The sequence below is a fragment of the Suncus etruscus genome, chromosome 11 (assembly GCF_024139225.1).
Source record: "Suncus etruscus isolate mSunEtr1 chromosome 11, mSunEtr1.pri.cur, whole genome shotgun sequence".
In the NCBI taxonomy this organism is placed as follows: domain Eukaryota; kingdom Metazoa; phylum Chordata; class Mammalia; order Eulipotyphla; family Soricidae; genus Suncus; species Suncus etruscus.
In genome coordinates this window covers 58,641,412-58,660,258 of record NC_064858.1, presented here as the reverse complement: position 1 = coordinate 58,660,258, position 18,847 = coordinate 58,641,412, and the positions used below count along the sequence as shown (strand labels likewise).

The 18,847-nt window shown below is 37.4% G+C and overlaps 1 protein-coding gene across 2 annotated transcripts in view; it reads left to right on the top strand.

Annotated features, from left to right (window-relative positions):
- The first annotated feature begins 2,311 nt into the window (after nucleotides 1–2,311).
- Nucleotides 2,312–18,847, top strand: part of IGF1 (insulin like growth factor 1) — an 84,678-nt gene continuing 68,142 nt past the window's right edge. Inside the window, exons 1-2 of one of the 2 annotated variants that reach the window (XM_049783184.1) lie at nucleotides 2,312–2,630; nucleotides 14,438–14,594. In XM_049783184.1, coding sequence (XP_049639141.1) covers nucleotides 14,444–14,594 — 151 coding nt within the window. In that variant the 5' untranslated portion in view covers nucleotides 2,312–2,630; nucleotides 14,438–14,443. Of the gene's footprint in view, nucleotides 2,631–4,555; nucleotides 4,590–14,437; nucleotides 14,595–18,847 lie in introns of those variants that run through there. The other variant, XM_049783183.1, reaches the window with a different exon arrangement.

Genomic DNA, 18,847 nt, shown 5'->3' with positions numbered 1-18,847 from the left:
CCAATTATCCTTTAAGGGTAATTGGGGTTATAAAACCAAGAGACTGTGTGTCTCTCAGCTGGGCAATGTCTAAGGAGAGAGAGTGGGCTCTGTAAAAAGACCACAGGATGCAACACGCTCAGTGGGGTCATGAGAGGCCCCCAAAACTTGGGTTGCAGCCTGGGGAAAATGCGGAGTGCTCCTGGGACATATAGATGGCCACTGAAGTCTTGTGTGATCAGTGAAACTTTGGTGACCATGCGGAGACACGTGACCTTTCCCCAGGGAAGGCAGTTGAGGTGGGTGAAGAACTGGGAGAACCCCAATTCCAACCAATCTCTGCCTGCGTGCAGCATTCTGCTCCACCACGCTGCACATTGCCAAAGTCTATTCAAGCTGACTGGACTTTGTTTTGTAGCAGGCACAGTATCTACTAAAGCACCAATCCAAACACACACACACACACACACATACACACACACATACACACACACATACACACACACATACACACGTACATATAAATACAAACCCTCACACACATCACAATAATTTTTTGGAAAAGAAGAGCTTCTTACAGGCATCATTCCCACACTTTTACAGACCAACCTGGCCACCTGCAGCTGAGGCATCTCTGTATAGTTTTCCATCACTTACACAGAAACTCGCCTTTCCTACTGCTTCCACTACACTCAGACTTTAGTCATTCCTGATCTGTCCCTCCTGCCCCGGGTTTGGAATTTCAAGTGTTTCACTTCCCTGTCTTTACTGATAATGGATCCCTCTTCTCAATGCGCACTGTGCATGTTTTCCAAAGATCACCCCCAAACTCCACGCCACAGCAGTGACCATCTCCTCCGTGTCTCTGGCCCTCAACTGGCAGCCTAGTGAAAGCTGGCAGGGTGCAAGGAGAGCTGCAAGGAGTGGGACACATAGTAGAACCTAGGGAAATCAGGCTGAGTAGGTGTCCCTGCAAACAGCCTCACTCCAGAATCTACCTTATATTTCTTTCTGGAAGATCCACATTTCTGGGAGTTCTGAGTTACCCAGAAGATTTGAACAAACCCAACCTCCTTCCAAACCAGCCCCTTTCCCCCGGAGAACTGTCACCTCAGCAAACAACTTTCTTGCCCCAGACAACATAGAGATCCCGGGAAACTATGCCTAGAGAGACATGGAAGGTCTGAGGCAGGTTTGGCAATCTTATTTTCTAATCTGCTCACTTATTTGCCTCCTCTCAAAGCTGAAGAAAACTCGGTCCCAAGTTTTTCAACGGAAGATCGGCACTGGAGTCTCCTAGCAAAGGCAAGTATACATTAGAGAGAGCAAAACAGCTGGTTTGGGCTACACTGCGTGCCACTCACCCAGTTGATGGAGTAGAGTGACATCATAACCCTGGAGAGGGTATTGCCAGCCAGCCGGTGTTATTTAAAATATGCACAAAGTGGGGAAGGAAAATGTGTGTTCATACACACACACACAAACACACACAGGTTCAAGTTATGTGGAAAATTGTAAACAATGGGAAAACCATTTGCCCCTCAGATGCCCTTCCCCTGGGGAAGTTCGAGGGTGAAAGGCCGCCTACTCTAGGAAGGAAGAAAAATATTCCATTTTATTTTTTTTTCAGTTGGCTTTAAGTTTACTAATGTTTGTTTGTTTGTTTTCCCTGTTATGGGCATAAAAAGGCATGTGACAGTGTCAAATAGGAGCCAGTCAACATTACCAGCTCCTGTGTAGGTGTGAGGAAATGACATCATTTCTCTCACATGGCAACTAGGGTAAGGGGTCACTCCAACAGCAGCTTTAAATCTAGTTTACCCCCAGACACCACAGGGTTAAAATCCCAAGGTTTGCTTAAATTTGTCTTTTTTTGGCTTTTTCCTTTTTAAAAACCTGCTTTTGCACTGCAATGTAAAATGTGTGCCCCACCCCACCCCCTAGTATACTCCTTTAATGCTGGTAAGGTGTATAAGCAGATGTGTGTGTGTGTGTGTGTGTGTGTGTGCGAGAGAGAGAGAGAGAGAGAGAGAGAGAGAGAGAGAGAGAGAGAGAGAGAGAGAGAGAGAGAGAGTGAGAGTGTGTGTGTGTGTGTGTGTGTGTGTGGCTGGTCAGGAGAAAGTTAATCAGAGAACAGATTCTTATATTCTCTGGCAACATCAGTATTTTAACGTCTGCTAAGCCTGTCACTAACACACATTCTTTTAAGGGGAAAAAAATGCTTCTGTGCTCTAGTTTTAAAATGCAAAGGTATGATGTTATTTGTCACCATGCCCAAAAAAAGTCCTTACTCGATAACTTTGCCAGAAGAGGGAGAGAGAGAGAAGGCAAATGTTCCCCCAGCTGTTTCCTGTCTACAGTGTCTGTGTTTTGTAGATAAATGTGAGGATTTTCTCTAAATCCCTCTTCTGTTTGCTAAATCTCACTGTCACTGCTAAATTCAGAGCAGATAGAGCCTGCGCAATGGAATAAAGTCCTCAAAATTGAAATGTGACATTGCTCTTCACATCTCCCATCTCTCTGGATTTCTTTTTGCCTCATTATTCCTGCTAACCAATTCATTTCCAGACTTTGCACTTCAGAAGCAATGGGGAAAATCAGCAGTCTTCCAACCCAATTATTTTAAGTGCTGCTTTTGTGATTTCTGGAAGGTAAATATTTCTTACTCTTTTAGTCATTGGGGAATTTTGTTTTAATTGTGTACTGTTTGCTTCTGCCTAGGAGTGTTGTTCACTTTAAATGTTCATTGTTTAAGAATTGAGAATTATTTATAAATTGCTGAATATGCAATTCTGTAGGATCTGAAAAAAATTGCTTCGGGAGATGAAATGCCTGTGCACAGATATCTGTATGTGTGAAAACTAATTGCTAGGGTACTTCTGCAGGCTTCAGGATCATTATAGAAGATTCCTTTAAATCCTATCTATGGTGAAGGGCTAGAAGACATAGATAGGAGATTTTGGATTTTTTTTTTTTTGCAGGTGCAATGTTTTATTTTTAATATCTTGTTTGTGTGTGTGTGTGTGTGTGTGTGTGTGTGTGTGTGTTGTGTGTGTGTGTAATTTGTCCGGAGTTTTTATTGTAAGGCATGCCACATACAAAGAGTTACATTTGGGATGTTATTAAAGCTTTTTAAATATGATCTTTGGAGCTCAGGTCCCGGAACTGTTTGCACTTAAGCCCGGAGAGTGAAAGTTAAAGTGCAGTTTAATTTGCCCTGCTGAAAAAGAATGTGTTGACAACTCTTGCTGACCTTGCATATTCGGCTAATTTAAACAAATGCATACAGTAGACTGAAAGTGGAAACTTTCTAGCAACTGCTTATCCAACTTTTCTCTTTGGAAGAAGGCTTTCTCCAGTGAAGTTTGGATTCAGGGGGCTGGTGCTGTAAAGCTCTGGTGTTTTGTTTTGTTTTATTTTTTAACGCTCAGAGTTGTAAACTCTCTTAGGTGAATTGGCTGCCTGTGTCAGTGGACCAGTTTTTTGCTTCCAATCACTGGCTCTTTTTCAAAATTTCCATTCTAAGCAAAATGATATATTTTAAAATGTGGTTTTTTTTTCAATTTGCAAACACTTTTAAGTCACCTGTCACGGACTCTTCTATGCATTGCCAGAGGGCTCAATTCACTTAACATCTCTGCCACTGAGAGCAGCATTCTTCCTCTGCTTTCAAATACTCCACTGCTAGCACTTTTCCTAGACAAGTAAGGGGCTGGAGAGTTACAGAATCAGCCTTGTGACACCTGATTCTGCTGCCTTTGAGATGCTGAAGCAGAATGCTGGCAAACTTGCTTTTTAAAGAAATGAAGTCAATGTTTGTGTGTCTCAGCATGTGACTATGCCTGGGTGTATACATACATATTGTATGGAAACAAAAAGCAATGCATCAGTACACCCACAGAGTAAATGCAATATTTAAAGACACATATCTGTATTTATGAGAATCTGTATATGCATGTATGTATTTACTTATATATATGTTCATTTATATATGTTTATCTTCTGATGAATTAGCACCTGGGATTTTATTTTGCCTTTATTTAGATGATCACTATAGATTGTTGAATGCGATCTTTGCAACTCATTACACATTTAAAAAAGTCTCTAAGGAACTTTTCAAGGTGGGTATACTGAACTTTTTAGGACAGCTAATGTGAAGTTGTCTGCTCTGTACTCAGAGCAGGAAATAGTTTCTGAGGGAGCTGTGAGATCTTTTCAATGTGATTCAAGGGAGTGAGTGCTGTCTAGAGAAAGAGCCCAAGCCCTGATTGTGTCCCAAGTCTCGAGGTATTTCCCAAAGCTGGAAGCAAAGGAAGGAGAATAGAGAAAAGATTGGAGTCTCAATTAGTATACAATAGGGACTGGGAGGAAATGAGAGGTGGGAGATGGACTCAAAGCCTAGCTGTGCAATTTGTTCATTATCTGAATAGACAGAAAGCAGTGGTAGCACACCTGCTGGGTGTCCATGTGTAATTAGATGCTTTAACAAACCCCACCCACAAAGCAGCACATGTTTTTAAGTCATTCATTTTGCTATTCACAGCAGCCTCATCATACTCACTTTGACCTGTGTTAAAGATCCAGGAAAGCCCAAAATGGGTACACCTAAAGTGAGTATTTCCTTTTTTTCAATCACTGCTGCCCCAAGTTTTTGCTGGACATTTTTAATATAATTCAGACATCTCAATTCAATTGTTCTTTGTTTGTGATCAAGGAGAGGTCTTTGTGAATTTGGATTTAGGAATGATTTTTTGAGAATAAACTGTCTGATTTTTTTTAGCTCATTCTAACTCTTCCTGCTTTTCTATAATACCCTTCCCCTCACTGCCTTTATGTCTTCTGTTTTCTTACAAAATAAGAGGCCCTGGACATGATTGACATATGGGGCCACTTGTTTCAAACCTTCAACTCCTCAACAAGTTCATTATTGTTTTCTTTTGGGAACAGAATGCGATGTGATCGATTCTCTGATGTACCAGATTGTTGTCTAACATAAAGAAAAAGGCACCAGGGGTTCTATTTATCCTAAAACTATGAGCTAATACTTATCTGACAATATAACTGTCAAGGGGGGATTAGTGGAGAGTGGGATCAAGAATAGAAAACAAGAAAAGAAAAATTATTAAAAATAAATCTTAAAATTGTAAACACCAGAGATTCATTTTTTTGAGTTTAAGTGTGTAATATTAATAAAAACTATTAAAGTCTAGTGCAGATATCTATGAAGGGCTCATCTGACTAAATTAAAAAAAATTAAGTAATTTGCCAAGATTTCTCTAGAATTAAAGAATTTGAATGCATTTACAATGAAAGGGTTCCACCAATTCTAATGTTACTATAGACTCAATGAAGAGGGTGGGTGGAGAAAGGATTGCTAGAATAGTATATATTCTAGAGCTGGCCCATTGTCAGTGCATAGAGGCATATTCCAAAAAAAATCAAAAATATGTTTGCTCTTTTGAAAAGGATAATGGATTGGGATTTACTGAGGTACTAGAAATTCCCACCATTTATTCAAAAGTGTTGGGAGGGGACCACCACACATGTTATAACTAGGCAGAATAAGCCTGAGTGCAAACTTGCTGAAAAGCAGAGAACACTCTAGTAGTGGCTTCGGCTCAGGGGAGGTGAAAGGATTCTACATGGAAATTCTGTTGGAAAAGGAAAAAAATGCTCAAGGTAGCTATCACAGCTTCTGTTTTATGCTCATTATTTATGAAGTTTTATAAACTGGGTGTGCTTGTCATCTTTTGCTGGTGACCAGAGTTAGGTGAAAGGGTCTGAAGCAGGGGCATCATGAGGATTAAGAAAACAAGACAGACAGAAGAGAGAAAAGCATGAAATTGGGGCCTTAGGAACTGAGAGCCTCACCGGTCTTTCCTGTACATATTGTTTAGAACCAGTAAACACAGAAAAAAGGACAAATGTTAATGAACTGTTGCCTATCTATGCTAATCTACCCTAGCCAGACCTTTACATATCAAAGGAGCCTGCAGTAGCTAATGCAAAAGTCTTCTGGGAGAATAGAAATGAGAATAAATACAGCACCCTAAGGGTGCTGGACTCAGGTAATTGGTAATTAAGGGTCCTTAATTCGCCTTTTCAGCCCCTCCCCTCAGACTATCAATTTCAAGCTAAACAGATTTATTTCCTGCATGTCTATATATCCAACATATATATCCCTCATTCTGTGATGTTCTCAATGGGATAGTAACTTCATGATGGCCAATGTCTCAGGCCTGCTGGTGGCACTTGAGCTTCTGGTTTTTTCATGGTCCTGGACTCTGCCAATGGCTCCTCCAGACCACAAAGAACAGTGAAAATATAATGATTGAAATGAAAAGAGAACTGCTAGAATTGTTTTAGTGGATGGAGATTTAGTGGATGAAGATTCATGTAGATAGATCACTACTAGAAAGAACTTTTAATTAATGAAAAAAGTATAAAATATTTCTTGATACCAAGGTTGTATATCATGAGAAATAGTTCCTTAATTAGGCAAATGGTTGCTAATTGGCTCCCAGAATGTTATATTTTATTATATATTTTAGGGGTTACACTTAACTGACTATAATTCCAATTACATTTTAAATGAGCTTGGATTTACTATTGTTGGTTTTTATCTCCAGAAACCACTGCTTGTTGTAGATCTGTTATTTGAACAGTAATTTTAGCATCAATTTGTTGTTTATTGTGTTATGATAAATGAGTATTTCTGTGCCAGTTCTTAACAAAAAGGACAGTTTGGATTTCCTGATGGAGGGCAGTTCCAAGAACAGTTCCAACAAGAACGCAGTTACTACTATTAGTCTCTTGATTTTCAAAATGAGCATTAATATATAACTTTGAGATTTTTTGTAATCTTATTTAACAAACATCCAGGGGGAGACTGCCATGCCCTAGGTATCTTAATAGGGACCCATTTAGCCCCTTGAGCATTAAGTAAGTAAAAAAAGAAATCAATAGTTCTTAGGTAAACACATTGTAAGAGATTTATGTAAATTGTAAGGCTTTATTTATTTCCTGGGCGACTCCTGATCTCTCCCTTTTTCTTTCTTTCTTTCTTTCTTTCTTTCTTTCTTTCTATCTTTCTTTCTTTCTTTCTTTCTTTCTTTCTTTCTTTCTTTCTTTCTTTCTTTATTTATTTCTTTCTCTTTCTTTATTTATTTGTTTATTTATTTCTTTGTTTTTTCTCTCTCTCTCTCTCTTTCTTTCTTTCTTTCTTCTTTTTTTTTTTTTGCAACTGTGCTTTTAGTAAATCTTTGGCTTTTTCTCTGATAGCTTTATAAGAGATGCTAGTAGAGTGTTTACTAGACCATTGTTGAAAAATGCCTTAAGATTTTGAGACACATATGCTGGGCCTATTGTCTGCCTTAATACTTTTAAGGATACCTATAACTACGAAATAGGAATATAGAAAGTCAAGGACATATTTTGCTTGCTCCCAGATAAAGATTGAGCCCTTTAAATTTTTGAATAATTTATCTAAAGTAGGGAATACATAGGCCTGCTGACCAAAAGATAAGACTGGAGTTAACATTTATCTGCCAGAGATCATTAACATTTTCATCAAAGGAGTAAAGCCTAGGAGCCATTGGAGGGCAAACAATAGAAGCAAAAGTTGGGCTAAGGGCCACAATTTCTCTTGCATGTGTCCTGGTAATTGTAAAACAATGACAGAAACTTACTATTGATATAAATTAGATGGAGCCTTTTGAGCATTACTAAGAGATTTTAATTGGTCTATTATTATTTATGCTTTAACAATGTCTCCATGGTAAAGAAGAATGAGCACTTTAGGGTGCCTGTAGGGTGCAGTTTTTTTCATGGTATCACAGCACTATATTTTGCACTATTCTGACCACATACTTCCTCTCAGAAACAATGACCACCTTTTAATATTTACTTAATAACTTATTGAATTATTAACTTAGAAATTTACTTATCCCCTCTATGGGGATAATTTACTTAACCCATATATGGGAATGTCCAAAGTAGACCAACCAAATGTTTGTCTCCTAACAATTCCTGAAAATAGTTTAGAGTACTTAATTAATCCTGAGTTGTACTTTTATAGCACAATTGTATTCTTATTTATTAAATAGTCAAGATATTTAATTGAATATTCCTTCTGGTTTTTATAAGGAGCTACTCTTGAGTCAATTGTTCTATTAATACTGGAATAACAATTTAAGGGTTTAATATATCACCTATGCTAAGGAAAACATAAGCATGAATGAACTGGTGCTTTATGGGCTATAAAGCCAGGTCAACAAAAGTTTGACAAATAGGGCTGTATAGTTTCTTGAGTCAGAGCCATCCATTGTTACCTAGTTGTTGGCCCTTATTGATTTAATTAGTGACAAAAGAAAATATTGTTAACACCTATAAAGGTCAGACATACACTTTAAATAATAATATCGTGATTGCTTGATTCTTCCAGTTCCATGTGAAAAATCTTGCTTTCTTATAATTATTTTACTCACCAATATTTTTTAATTATACTACAGTTTTGTTCTTAGTTCCAGAAGAAGTCTATATTCTGGAATATCTACCTTAGACACCTTTTCACAAACTTCCTCAAAACCTAAGTATTAAAAAGTATTAAAATAATTCTGCAGATACCATTTAAAGATCCTATTTTAAGAATTTAGTTTGACCATAATTTCTTTCCTTAAGATATAATGCTGAAGCCTTTGATAGATTCTTTTACATTCATTTTATACTGTAGCATTTTTCAAAACCAATCCTTTTCACTTTAAGACAGAATTTTTTTCTAAATACTTCCATTTATTATATGCCTCGAAATTTACTTCTGTAGCTTTTATATAATCACATGTCACATATTTAACCTCTTATCTTATTAAATTTTGCATATTTTTATTTTCCAAGAAATTTGAGATCAGACGCTAATAATTTTTTTTCATTGTACAGCCAATCCTTGGTTTTGAATGAAAATTCAAGAAAGGTGGAGTTTTTCCTATTATGCTGAGTGAAATAAGTCAGAGGGAGAGAGATAGACACAGAATAGTCTCACCCATCTATGGGACATAAGGAAAATAAAAGACATTATTGTAATAATACCCAGAGACAATAGAGATGAGGGCTGGAAGGGCTGACCACAATATGAAGCTTACCACAAAGAGTGGGTGCAGTGGTGAGTGTAGTTAGAGAAATAACTACACTAACAACTATTATGACAATGGTAGTGAGTGAAAGTAGAAAGCCTGTCTCAAAGACAGGCAGGGGTGAAGAGGAGGGAGATGGGGATCATTGGTGAATGGAAGATTGTACTGGTGAAGTGGGATGTTCATTTTTTATAACTGAAACCTAATTACAAACATGTTTGTAGTCATGGTGCTCAAATACATATATTATTTTTTTAAAAAAAAGGTGGAGGTTTCATAGCAGTTTGCATAGTAAATCGATCTTGTTCCTTCCCCCCTGGCCCCCATTTTTTTTTCTTCAATCTGTGTTAACACAAGATATAGTCCTTCAAGATAGCAGTTGGCTTTCTTTGATCTTTCACTAAAATAGGTGACTAATTTATCTGGAAGGAGTTTTAATCCAGCCCACCTAGAACCATTAAATGCTTAAATTGACAAAAACTTTAGAGACTAAATATCTATAGATTTTTAACATCTTGGTTTATTAGATTTAGTACTAGTTTCTAAATATTTGGGCCCAAATATTCTAATAATTTCATGCATAGCAAGGAAATGTCTACACTTAAACACAGAAGTTTTCATTTCTTACTAAAATTTTAGATAGCAGTGAAAGAAAACATTTAAGCATTCACACTTTTTATAAAACCAAAACCCTTTGATTAAGTGTTAATAGTTTTGAAGAATTTCCAGTATTGCTAAAGTTATACCTCTTTTTGTAAAACTACTTAACTGAAATTGACTTAAAGATGCAAGATACAATTCTGTAGTTAGTCTCATTTTAACTTTGACTCAGTTCTGCAGCTCTTTCTAAAGAGTGCAGGTTCTGATGCTCAAAAATTCCAGGTGCAACACATTTTATTTGTCCCAGTAGGTTATTTAGATCAAGAATTTCAATTTTAAATTTTTTTTTTTTGGTTTTGGGACCACATTCTGATACTCGGGGGTTACTCCTGGCTATGCGCTCAGAAATCGCTCCTGATATAAAACTCACCTCAAAGAGTGGTGAGTGCAGTTAGAGAAATAATACAAAAACAACTACCATGACAATGTTAATGAATGAGAGAAGTAGAATGCCTGTTTCGAATGCAGGCCGGGGGTGTGGGAGGCGGGAGATGGGGGGCATTGGTGGTGGGAATGTTGCACTGGTGAAGGGGGGGTGTTCTTTTAGTGACTGAAGCCCAACTAAAGTCCTGTTTGTAATCACTGTTCTTAAACAAAATAATATATATACATATATGGATATGTATATATATGTATATATATTTTTTAGATATATAAATAAAGAAATCGCTCCTGGCTTGGGGGACATATGGGATGCTGGGGATAGAAACAAGGTTTGTCCTGGATCAGCCACGTTGAAAGGCAAATGCCCTACTGTATTATAGCTCTGGCCCCGAGAATTTCAATTTCTTTATGGTCTCAGGAGTCAGATTAGAACACTTTTTATCTTACTTTTTGTATGCTAAGGTCTCAGTAAATAAATAGAGCACCTAGACTTTTTAAATTGTTGGTTTATATATCATTATTTTCTAGTGATTATGCTTTTTACCCTATTTGTTCATTGACTTGCCCAGGTGTGTACCTGAGAATTTCTATTTCTGATTCCAACTTGGCTTTAGTATTCCATGTTCTTCACACAGACAGACACAATTGACTAAAACATAGAGGTGTCCAACACACACACACAGTTGATCAATCAATTTGCTCCAGCTGTTATTCTGATCCATCTAGAGTGGCAGGAAGGGAACTGATGCGGGGCTGAGAAAGGAAAGGATAGTTCCCAGGGCAAAATTAGCCCAATAGGCCTATTGAAACTTTGTCCCATGTTTCTCAAACTCACACACCTGACTCTGATATTATATATCTTAAATGGAAATAGGTCAAAGTGTTCAGTGATTAGTAGGCCTATTATTTGTCAATATAAGACAGTGAGATATTACCATTATCAGTTCTCCTTCTCTGAGAGAGGTAATTAATATTCTCTTAGACATAGAGACTGCACTAGAGGCAGTCGGGTCTACCAAAGGAATAATAAGGAAACTTTAAACCAGTTACTGTAATCTCCAATTTCTAGAAATCACTCAGTGAGGGAAGCTTGTCTATAACTGTCTGATAGGTTAAATTGTTGTATTCACTATTTTTAAATCAGCCAGATTTTTCCATATCCTTGTCTTCTTACATATCATAAAAGTCAAAAGTCATGAACTATAGAAAAGTTTCTTACCTAAACAAATTTTTATAAGCTCTTTTAATTTACCCAATTTTGTGTTATTCAAAGGCCATTGTCCCACTCTGATGTCCCGAGTGGATTTTTTTTTTTTTACCAAATATATGGTTTTAGAACTCATAGGAACAGTAGGCCCATGGGTAAGTTAAAGATTTTCCTTAGGATTTTGCCTTAAGAGGTATTCATTCTCTTCAGGCTTTGACAGAAATATGCCTGGGATGTTTAAGGATGCTTTTAATTGTTGTAACAGATCTTGCTGTTATAAATGAAGCTTTTACAATCAAACAGTTATAAGGTGCCAAATTTTAATTCTAGCTTTTCACATTTAAGGATTTGCAAGCTCTTTCTGGTCCTGTGTATTGTTCCTAGGTCAGATAAAATGACTGAGATGATTTGAATTGACAAATTCTGGGACCATTGTTGTTCTGAGGTCATTGAAACACAGGTCATGACATCTACTAGAACCCTGAGTGATTTTCTTTTAAATTTTATTACACACTCAGGATGAATATTTTTTTTAGTATTAGCATCATTTATTTTGATATCTTTATTTAAAGACCTTGATTACTAATATGAATGTAGTTGGGTTTCAGTCATGTAAAGAAACAACCCCTTCACCAGTGCAACATTCCCATTACCAATGTCCCAAGTCTCCCTCCTCCCCACCCCACCCCCGCCTGTACTCTAGACAGGTTTTCTACTTCCCTCATTCATTCACATTGTTATGATAGTTCTCGATGTAGTTATTTCTCTAACTGCACTTATTACTCTTTGTGGTGATCTAGGATGAATTTTCTTGATCTGTTCAAATATCTGACCTCTGTGAGAATACTGGAAGGATTTGTTCTCCCCATCTTCAGTGCTGCCTGTTTCTTCCTTTAGCAATTTCTCTTCCTCTATTTGAGGTCCCTCTTCTTCTGACTATGATGAATAAAACTAAATTAAGTCCCCAAAAGACTACACAGTAATCAATACAGAGACCCCTGTCTGAGGGCCTTTCTTAATTCCAAGATATCTTTCTTCCATTGCTTCAAATCTAAAGGTTCCTTGCAAGACCAGAGGTTGACAGTGTTGTCTAATAGCCTGGAATATTTGCTGAAAGGCTTCTTTTTAAATTTTTTTCTCCTGAATTGCACATTAGTGATGTTAGGAATTAAATGTACTTCTCCTCTTTGGAATTTCTCTACCTCATTATTACCTCAAGTAACAAAATTTTAGAATACTTACACTTAAAGCTTCACTCACTAGATGGAGATCCCCTTCTTGGGTTCTGGGTCCTTGAAGTTTTTTGGTTTCACCAAATTCAGCCCAAGACAGACACTTCCTACTGCTTCAGGTATCTGTTTGTGTGCTACTTGCCTGGGACCAAAAAGGCTTGAAGCAAGAGAGCAGTGAGGCTTAAAAATTAACACATAAGAGAGAAAATTATGGGATAAGGAACTCACAGCCACATGGACTAAGAACTCCACCTGTCTTTCACATATAGTATTTATTGTTTAGGACCAGTAAACACAGGAAAGGTAAATGGCAACACACAGTTGCTTACCTATGCTCATCTAGCCTAGGCCTTTACAAATTAAAGAATCCTGCAGTAGCTAATGCGAGTCTTTGAAGTATGTTCTTATAAGAGTGAATACAGGACTCTCACCAATAAGGCATTCCCTGAGTGTGTTGACATTCATTTGGTAACATAATAAGTAATTAAGGGTCCTCAAATCACCTTTTAGCCCCTCTCCTCAGACTATCATCTTTCTAGCTAAGAGTATTTATTTCTGGATGTCTGTATATATGACATATCCCCCTGTCTTTGACTGTTTTGCAGGCATGAACTAAATATTTACATTGTGTTAACCAGAGTCTGGGATTTAGGATCGTTTTCCAGGGACTGAGGACAAGGTCTATCCACATACATAAAAATCTTAATGAAAATAATGCAGCCGATTTTTGCAGATGCAGAGCCATTATGCTGAGAATTTACAGAGTTGGGAAGGATGGGAAAAAATTACGAAAGATGTTTTTCCAAAAGCAATGGATTGAATGGAGCTGCCACTACTGGGAGGTCCCCAAAGGCATTTTATATGACAGCTTCCCAGCATTACTCTATAAGCCTTTTAATATAGTACTTTGCTTACCTCCCTCCTAGTAACTCTACTGCTGAAAATCAATGAGGCTGAGGGAGGAGAGCAACTCATTTTAGGAGGCTTCCTGGAAGAATCCCCATAAAGAAACAAAACCTAAGCATTGTTTTTATCTGTTGAACTACTAAAGGACTTATCCCCTTAGTGGTGGTAGTGGGAGGGGTGTATTTGACCGAGTCAAACCAAAACAAGTATATTTTGCTATTAAATGGATTTGGTAATAAGTCTCTCTAAGAAATGGGTGGAGGGTGAGGAGCTGAGATGCCTCTGTGGGGTTTAAATCCAGTTCAAGGGAGACACTCTCATCACCTGATATCATTACCTGATACCATCTTTGATATGGCTTGATCTGAGGGGCTTGAGAATACAGGAACAGTAGGGTCTGCTTAGCCAAGGTAATTTCATCCTTTAAGCTTCACATAGCCCCAGTTGCCAGCTTTTGTTTTTTAATTTTTTTGTTTGTGTGTATGAATGTGTGTGTTTACTTCCAGTAATGAATGTGTAAGTCACCTGTGGATGGACAAACTAGAGAATTTAAATGCAAAAAATGCATTTGTTCTCAACTTTGGCCTGAGCACCTGAGATCATTTAAAATCTCTGCATGTTACAGGGTTCCACAATTGTTGCTTCATCCCTTTCTAGAGTAAATATCTAAATGAGTCTGGTCCACTGAGTTGTAATAAGGACCCATCAAGAAGATCAGGGCAGATTTCTTAAGGTTACACAACTAAACTGAGGCCACCATGTACTCGTCCATGGCAGTCTACCATACAGTTGTATGTTGTACAGTTATCTGTTGTACCAGAGACTGTATTCTCATTGATGACAGTCATGGGAAATTGGGGGTGGGGGAACCAGGGGAGGTCAGATACCTCCTCCTGTTCCAGGCCTATGAGGAAATCTGACTCTCTCTATATCCTTGGCAGGTAAAGATGCACATCAAGCCCTCTTCGAATCTCTTCTACATGATCCTGTGCTTGCTCACCTTTACCAGTTTTGCCTCTGCCGGACCAGAGACTCTCTGCGGGGCTGAGCTGGTGGACGCACTTCAGTTTGTGTGTGGTGACAGGGGCTTTTATTTCAGTAAGTAGCCCTCCCCCTTGAGGCCCTGTGGATTTACAACTACAGGCAGCTAAGTGTGAGTAACTGTACACAGCCCATCTGTGTGCAGGTTGCTGTTCTTGCTTCTGCATTTCCTTGTCTTCCAGGAGGTGGAAAGTTTCAAATGAGCTCTGGCAAGTTTTTCAGATACAGGATGAAACTTTCCTCCCTACCACTTTGTCTCAGAATTCCTTACTGCTATCTTTCCCACCTTGATTTTTCACTGCCCTGCCCTGCCCTGCCATTCCACTCCTTTCTGGTGAAAGGACAGGACAGAACAACAGCAGAAGGCAATGAATTTTCTGGAGGGTCCCATGCTCATATAGATCCATGGAGATCTATAGGTTTATGTAAGGCAGTAAGTGATTTGGAGCACAAGAGTTAGATCTTATCTGAATTTGGGGGAAAAAATAAAGGGGTCCCATCCCAGATGCCTCTCTCCCTCCAGCACTAAAGCACCAGGAATGTCACTCATGTTTGCACCTACTCAAGTACTCAGACTTTTTCTAAACTGTAAGCCTTACTAAAGTGCCATATATGCAAATTGATCTTGATTTTTTGAAGTTGCTGTTATTTTTCTCCTAGGGACTTCCCAGCGATACCTTCATCTGGAAACGAGTATCTGACAAATGCAGGGTCACTTACTCTCTAAGTAGGTCTCTGATGATTAAAAAGTCTCCAGTCAATAAAAATGTAGACAGAGTGGAGGCTTGAAAATAATGAGCACAAACAAAAGTCAATATTGCCCAAAGGGAAAGTGATTACCTTGGAGTTTTCTGTCTCTGCACAGGATAAACACAGATTGAAAGTCACAATCTCATTTTGTAGATTTCTTTGGAATTTCTGAGAGCTCCAGAAAACTGATGCTAAGGTCCTTGGTTAGCATGAATCGTTCTTGAAGTTCACATGCATCATTCAAGTGTAGACAGCTTACTTTAGTTACCTACTCAGCTTTAAATAGCTCCACATTTCAAGTCTCTTTTATCTTCCTCCTAGAAAACACCCATGTGCACACACGTGTGTGTGTGTGTGTGTATGTGTGTGTGTGTGTGTGTGTGTGTGTCTGGGGGAGTCTGTGGAGAATCTGGATGCAGTGACTGGAAGACAGATAGTAACAGAAAATGAGACACACTTTCTAAACTTTGGACAGTTTCCTCTTCTTTTAACTTCTCAGTTGCAGTGCAAATGAACAGGTACATTGGATGAGTGCTTCCCAAATAGCAGTCTTGTTTGCCTGTAAAATGTTCTGTGGAAGGTAGTGTCACATCAGCATCACCCAGTGATGTCTTATTATTTGTTGATACTGATTAAGAAAAAAGGTCCAAGTTTCACACTTAAGTAAAAAATGTCCAAGATATTTTTTACTTGACAATCCACCTTTATGACTCCTTTGATCCATTTCATTAACTGATTGCCCACCTTGCTATGTCTTCTGTTATGCACCAGGTTGAATAGTCTTATTCAACATAACATTTAGTAATGTGGCATGGCATGCTACATCCATGCACTATGTCATGGATTGAGTCCTCTAGTGCCTAGGATGTTTTCATTATATGATGAAAATGAGAATGGAAAGAATGGCTTAGTCCTATGAGTTCATGGAGTTCAAACAGGGATTAGGAAATGTGCCTTGCATGAAATCAACGTGGTTTGATCTCCAGCACTGCATAGAATTCCCACTGAGTAAAGTTAAGTTGCATTTTTGAGCACAGGGCCAGGAATAGACTCTGAATACTACTAGATATGGTCCAGCCCCCATACTTTAGAGAATTTAATATAAAAAGAATGATCCCATTCTAGAAAACTATATGTGACCCCAGATACTTAGAAATATTGGACAAATATAATAAAAACAATTTTAAGACATTAAAATGATTTTTTCTGTTACTCTAACCAATTTCTAGAAAATTTTGTACTCTATTTTAGTATCTTAAAAGTTTATTGTTAGACAAGGCAATTCTTGATGTGTAGACTGTGACATTTAATATAAAATGGCTTTGTAAACTATGCATTATTATTGTTTTGTCATTGAGATCAAAATTTCAAAGTTTCTGCCTTATTCTGTGACAACTAAGTGATTTATTTTGTTTTTGTTTTGGGGTCCCACATGGCAGTGTCCAGGGGTTACTCCTGGCTCTACACTCAGGAATCATTTCTGGCAAGCTCACAGGACCATATGGGACTCAATGGATCAAACCCAAGTTGGCATGTGTGAAGAAAATACCCTACTCTGACCCCTAATAAATTCTTTTTTTTTATGTTTTTTATTAATATATTTCTTTAAACACCTTGATTACAAACATGATTGTAGTTGGGTTTCAGTCATGTAAAGAACACCCCTCTTAAATAAATTCTTTATGTGACAAAGACTCTCATATGCAACGGTATCTTGTTAACTCTCTAGAAAACTAAACAATTCTTTTTGAAACCTATCCAAGCATATTAGCCCCTTCAAATTCTTAATTAGAACATTTTCTGTGTATCCAACACTGCACTATGCATGCATAAAATGTCTAGAATGAGAAATTGACTTTATTGCTTTCAAGTAACTAAAAAATTTTGTTAGATTAAAATTTGCAGTATCAAGTATCATAAGTTAAAAAATAATCATGGGAGAACAAACTATAGTCACTTATGCATTTCTTAAATATTTTGTCCCATTTTTGAACTCACCTATCAGCATCTACCCTCATGATAGGCAGTCAAAAGTCATATTTATTTAACAGTGAATCACAGCATTTAGGTCCTAGTCTGGGCTGATAAAACAGCTCACATTTGTTGGTTGAAGGGATTAAATAGAATCTAAACCATTTAAATAAAATAAAATTACTTGTTTGCAACCTTAGTCTTTAGAGCCATCCAAGATTGTGCAAGATTTGTGCAATTCTCATATTTACCCAGATATTTGATAAATATTTAACTAAATGCAATGTATACTAATAATGATTTAGATGCTGTATTTTTGTCTTCCCCAAGCTACAAAGATGGTCTGTTTTGTGACCGAGCCAATTATTCTGACAATAAGCATTAACTGTTGTCAACAAATTTTATTAAGTTTCCTTTTTGTCCCCAGAGATTTACAGTGTCTGGAGATGTCAGCTTTAGGCATTTAAAATCTTTGAAAAAATTATTAGTAGAAAACAGTTTTACCCACCTCTATCCCCTGTTAATTTACACATAATTTTCACTTTTATTTTCAAAGTTTGCTATTGTACCTTTTATTTTAAGCTTCTTCAAATCTACTTTAAAAGTATAGATTTTTTTTAATAGTGGAAGCCAGTTTTGACCTGAGTTAGAAAATCAAACATCTAAAAAAATGTTTCCATACCTGTATATTTTTATCTGGATAAAATGCTTAACAAGAAGAGATATTTTTAACCCTACCAAGGACAGTGGAGCCGAGAGTTTAATGGTCTCTCATAGAGATCTTCAAAATAAAGTTGTTTTTTAATGCTGATTTTGCATAGTGTTACCACAGTGTTATTGTACGCTCTTATTTCTCTCCCATTTCTTTTGTTTGTTTGTTTTTGTTTTGAATTGTTTGGGGCCACACCTGGTGACACTCAAGGGTTACTCCTGGATATTTGCTCAGAAATTGCTCCTGGCTTAGAGGACCATATGAGACCCCAGGGGATCGAACCTCAGTCTGTCCTGGGTCAGCTGCATGCAAGATAAATTGCCCTACTGCTGCACCACCACTCTAGCCTTTTCTCTCCCATTTCTGTGAGAGCACAGTAGAAGCAAACTTCACAACAATTTTGTGAATATCTTCATAATATATGGAACAGTTTCTCTATAATTAATTCTGCTTCCCAGGCATATAATGAAATTAAGTTTTAATGAAGAGCTAATTACTAATTCTTATCTATGACTTGGAGTAAGAAAACCTTTAAACCTGTCTTGTGCACATATCTTTCTGCAAGAAAAATGGTGATCTAGGAGAGATGGCAGGTTTGGAAAGAACTATAGCTAGGCAAAAGGAATCCTCTTATAGGGCAGTCTATTATTTTATCTCATGTTGAGAGAAACATATAAGTGAAAAAGAATTTTCAGTGAAATTGAAGAATATTTGACAGCCATGGTGATTAACCATTTTAACATGTACTTTGGGTGCTTGTGGAACTTTTCTTCTTATAGATACTTTAAAAGTTAGTATAAAACCAACCAGTTTGGATGTTTTCAATTTAAAGCTACCAAAGAAAGTGAGTTTCTAGGGTTCTTTTTAGTTTTAAGAG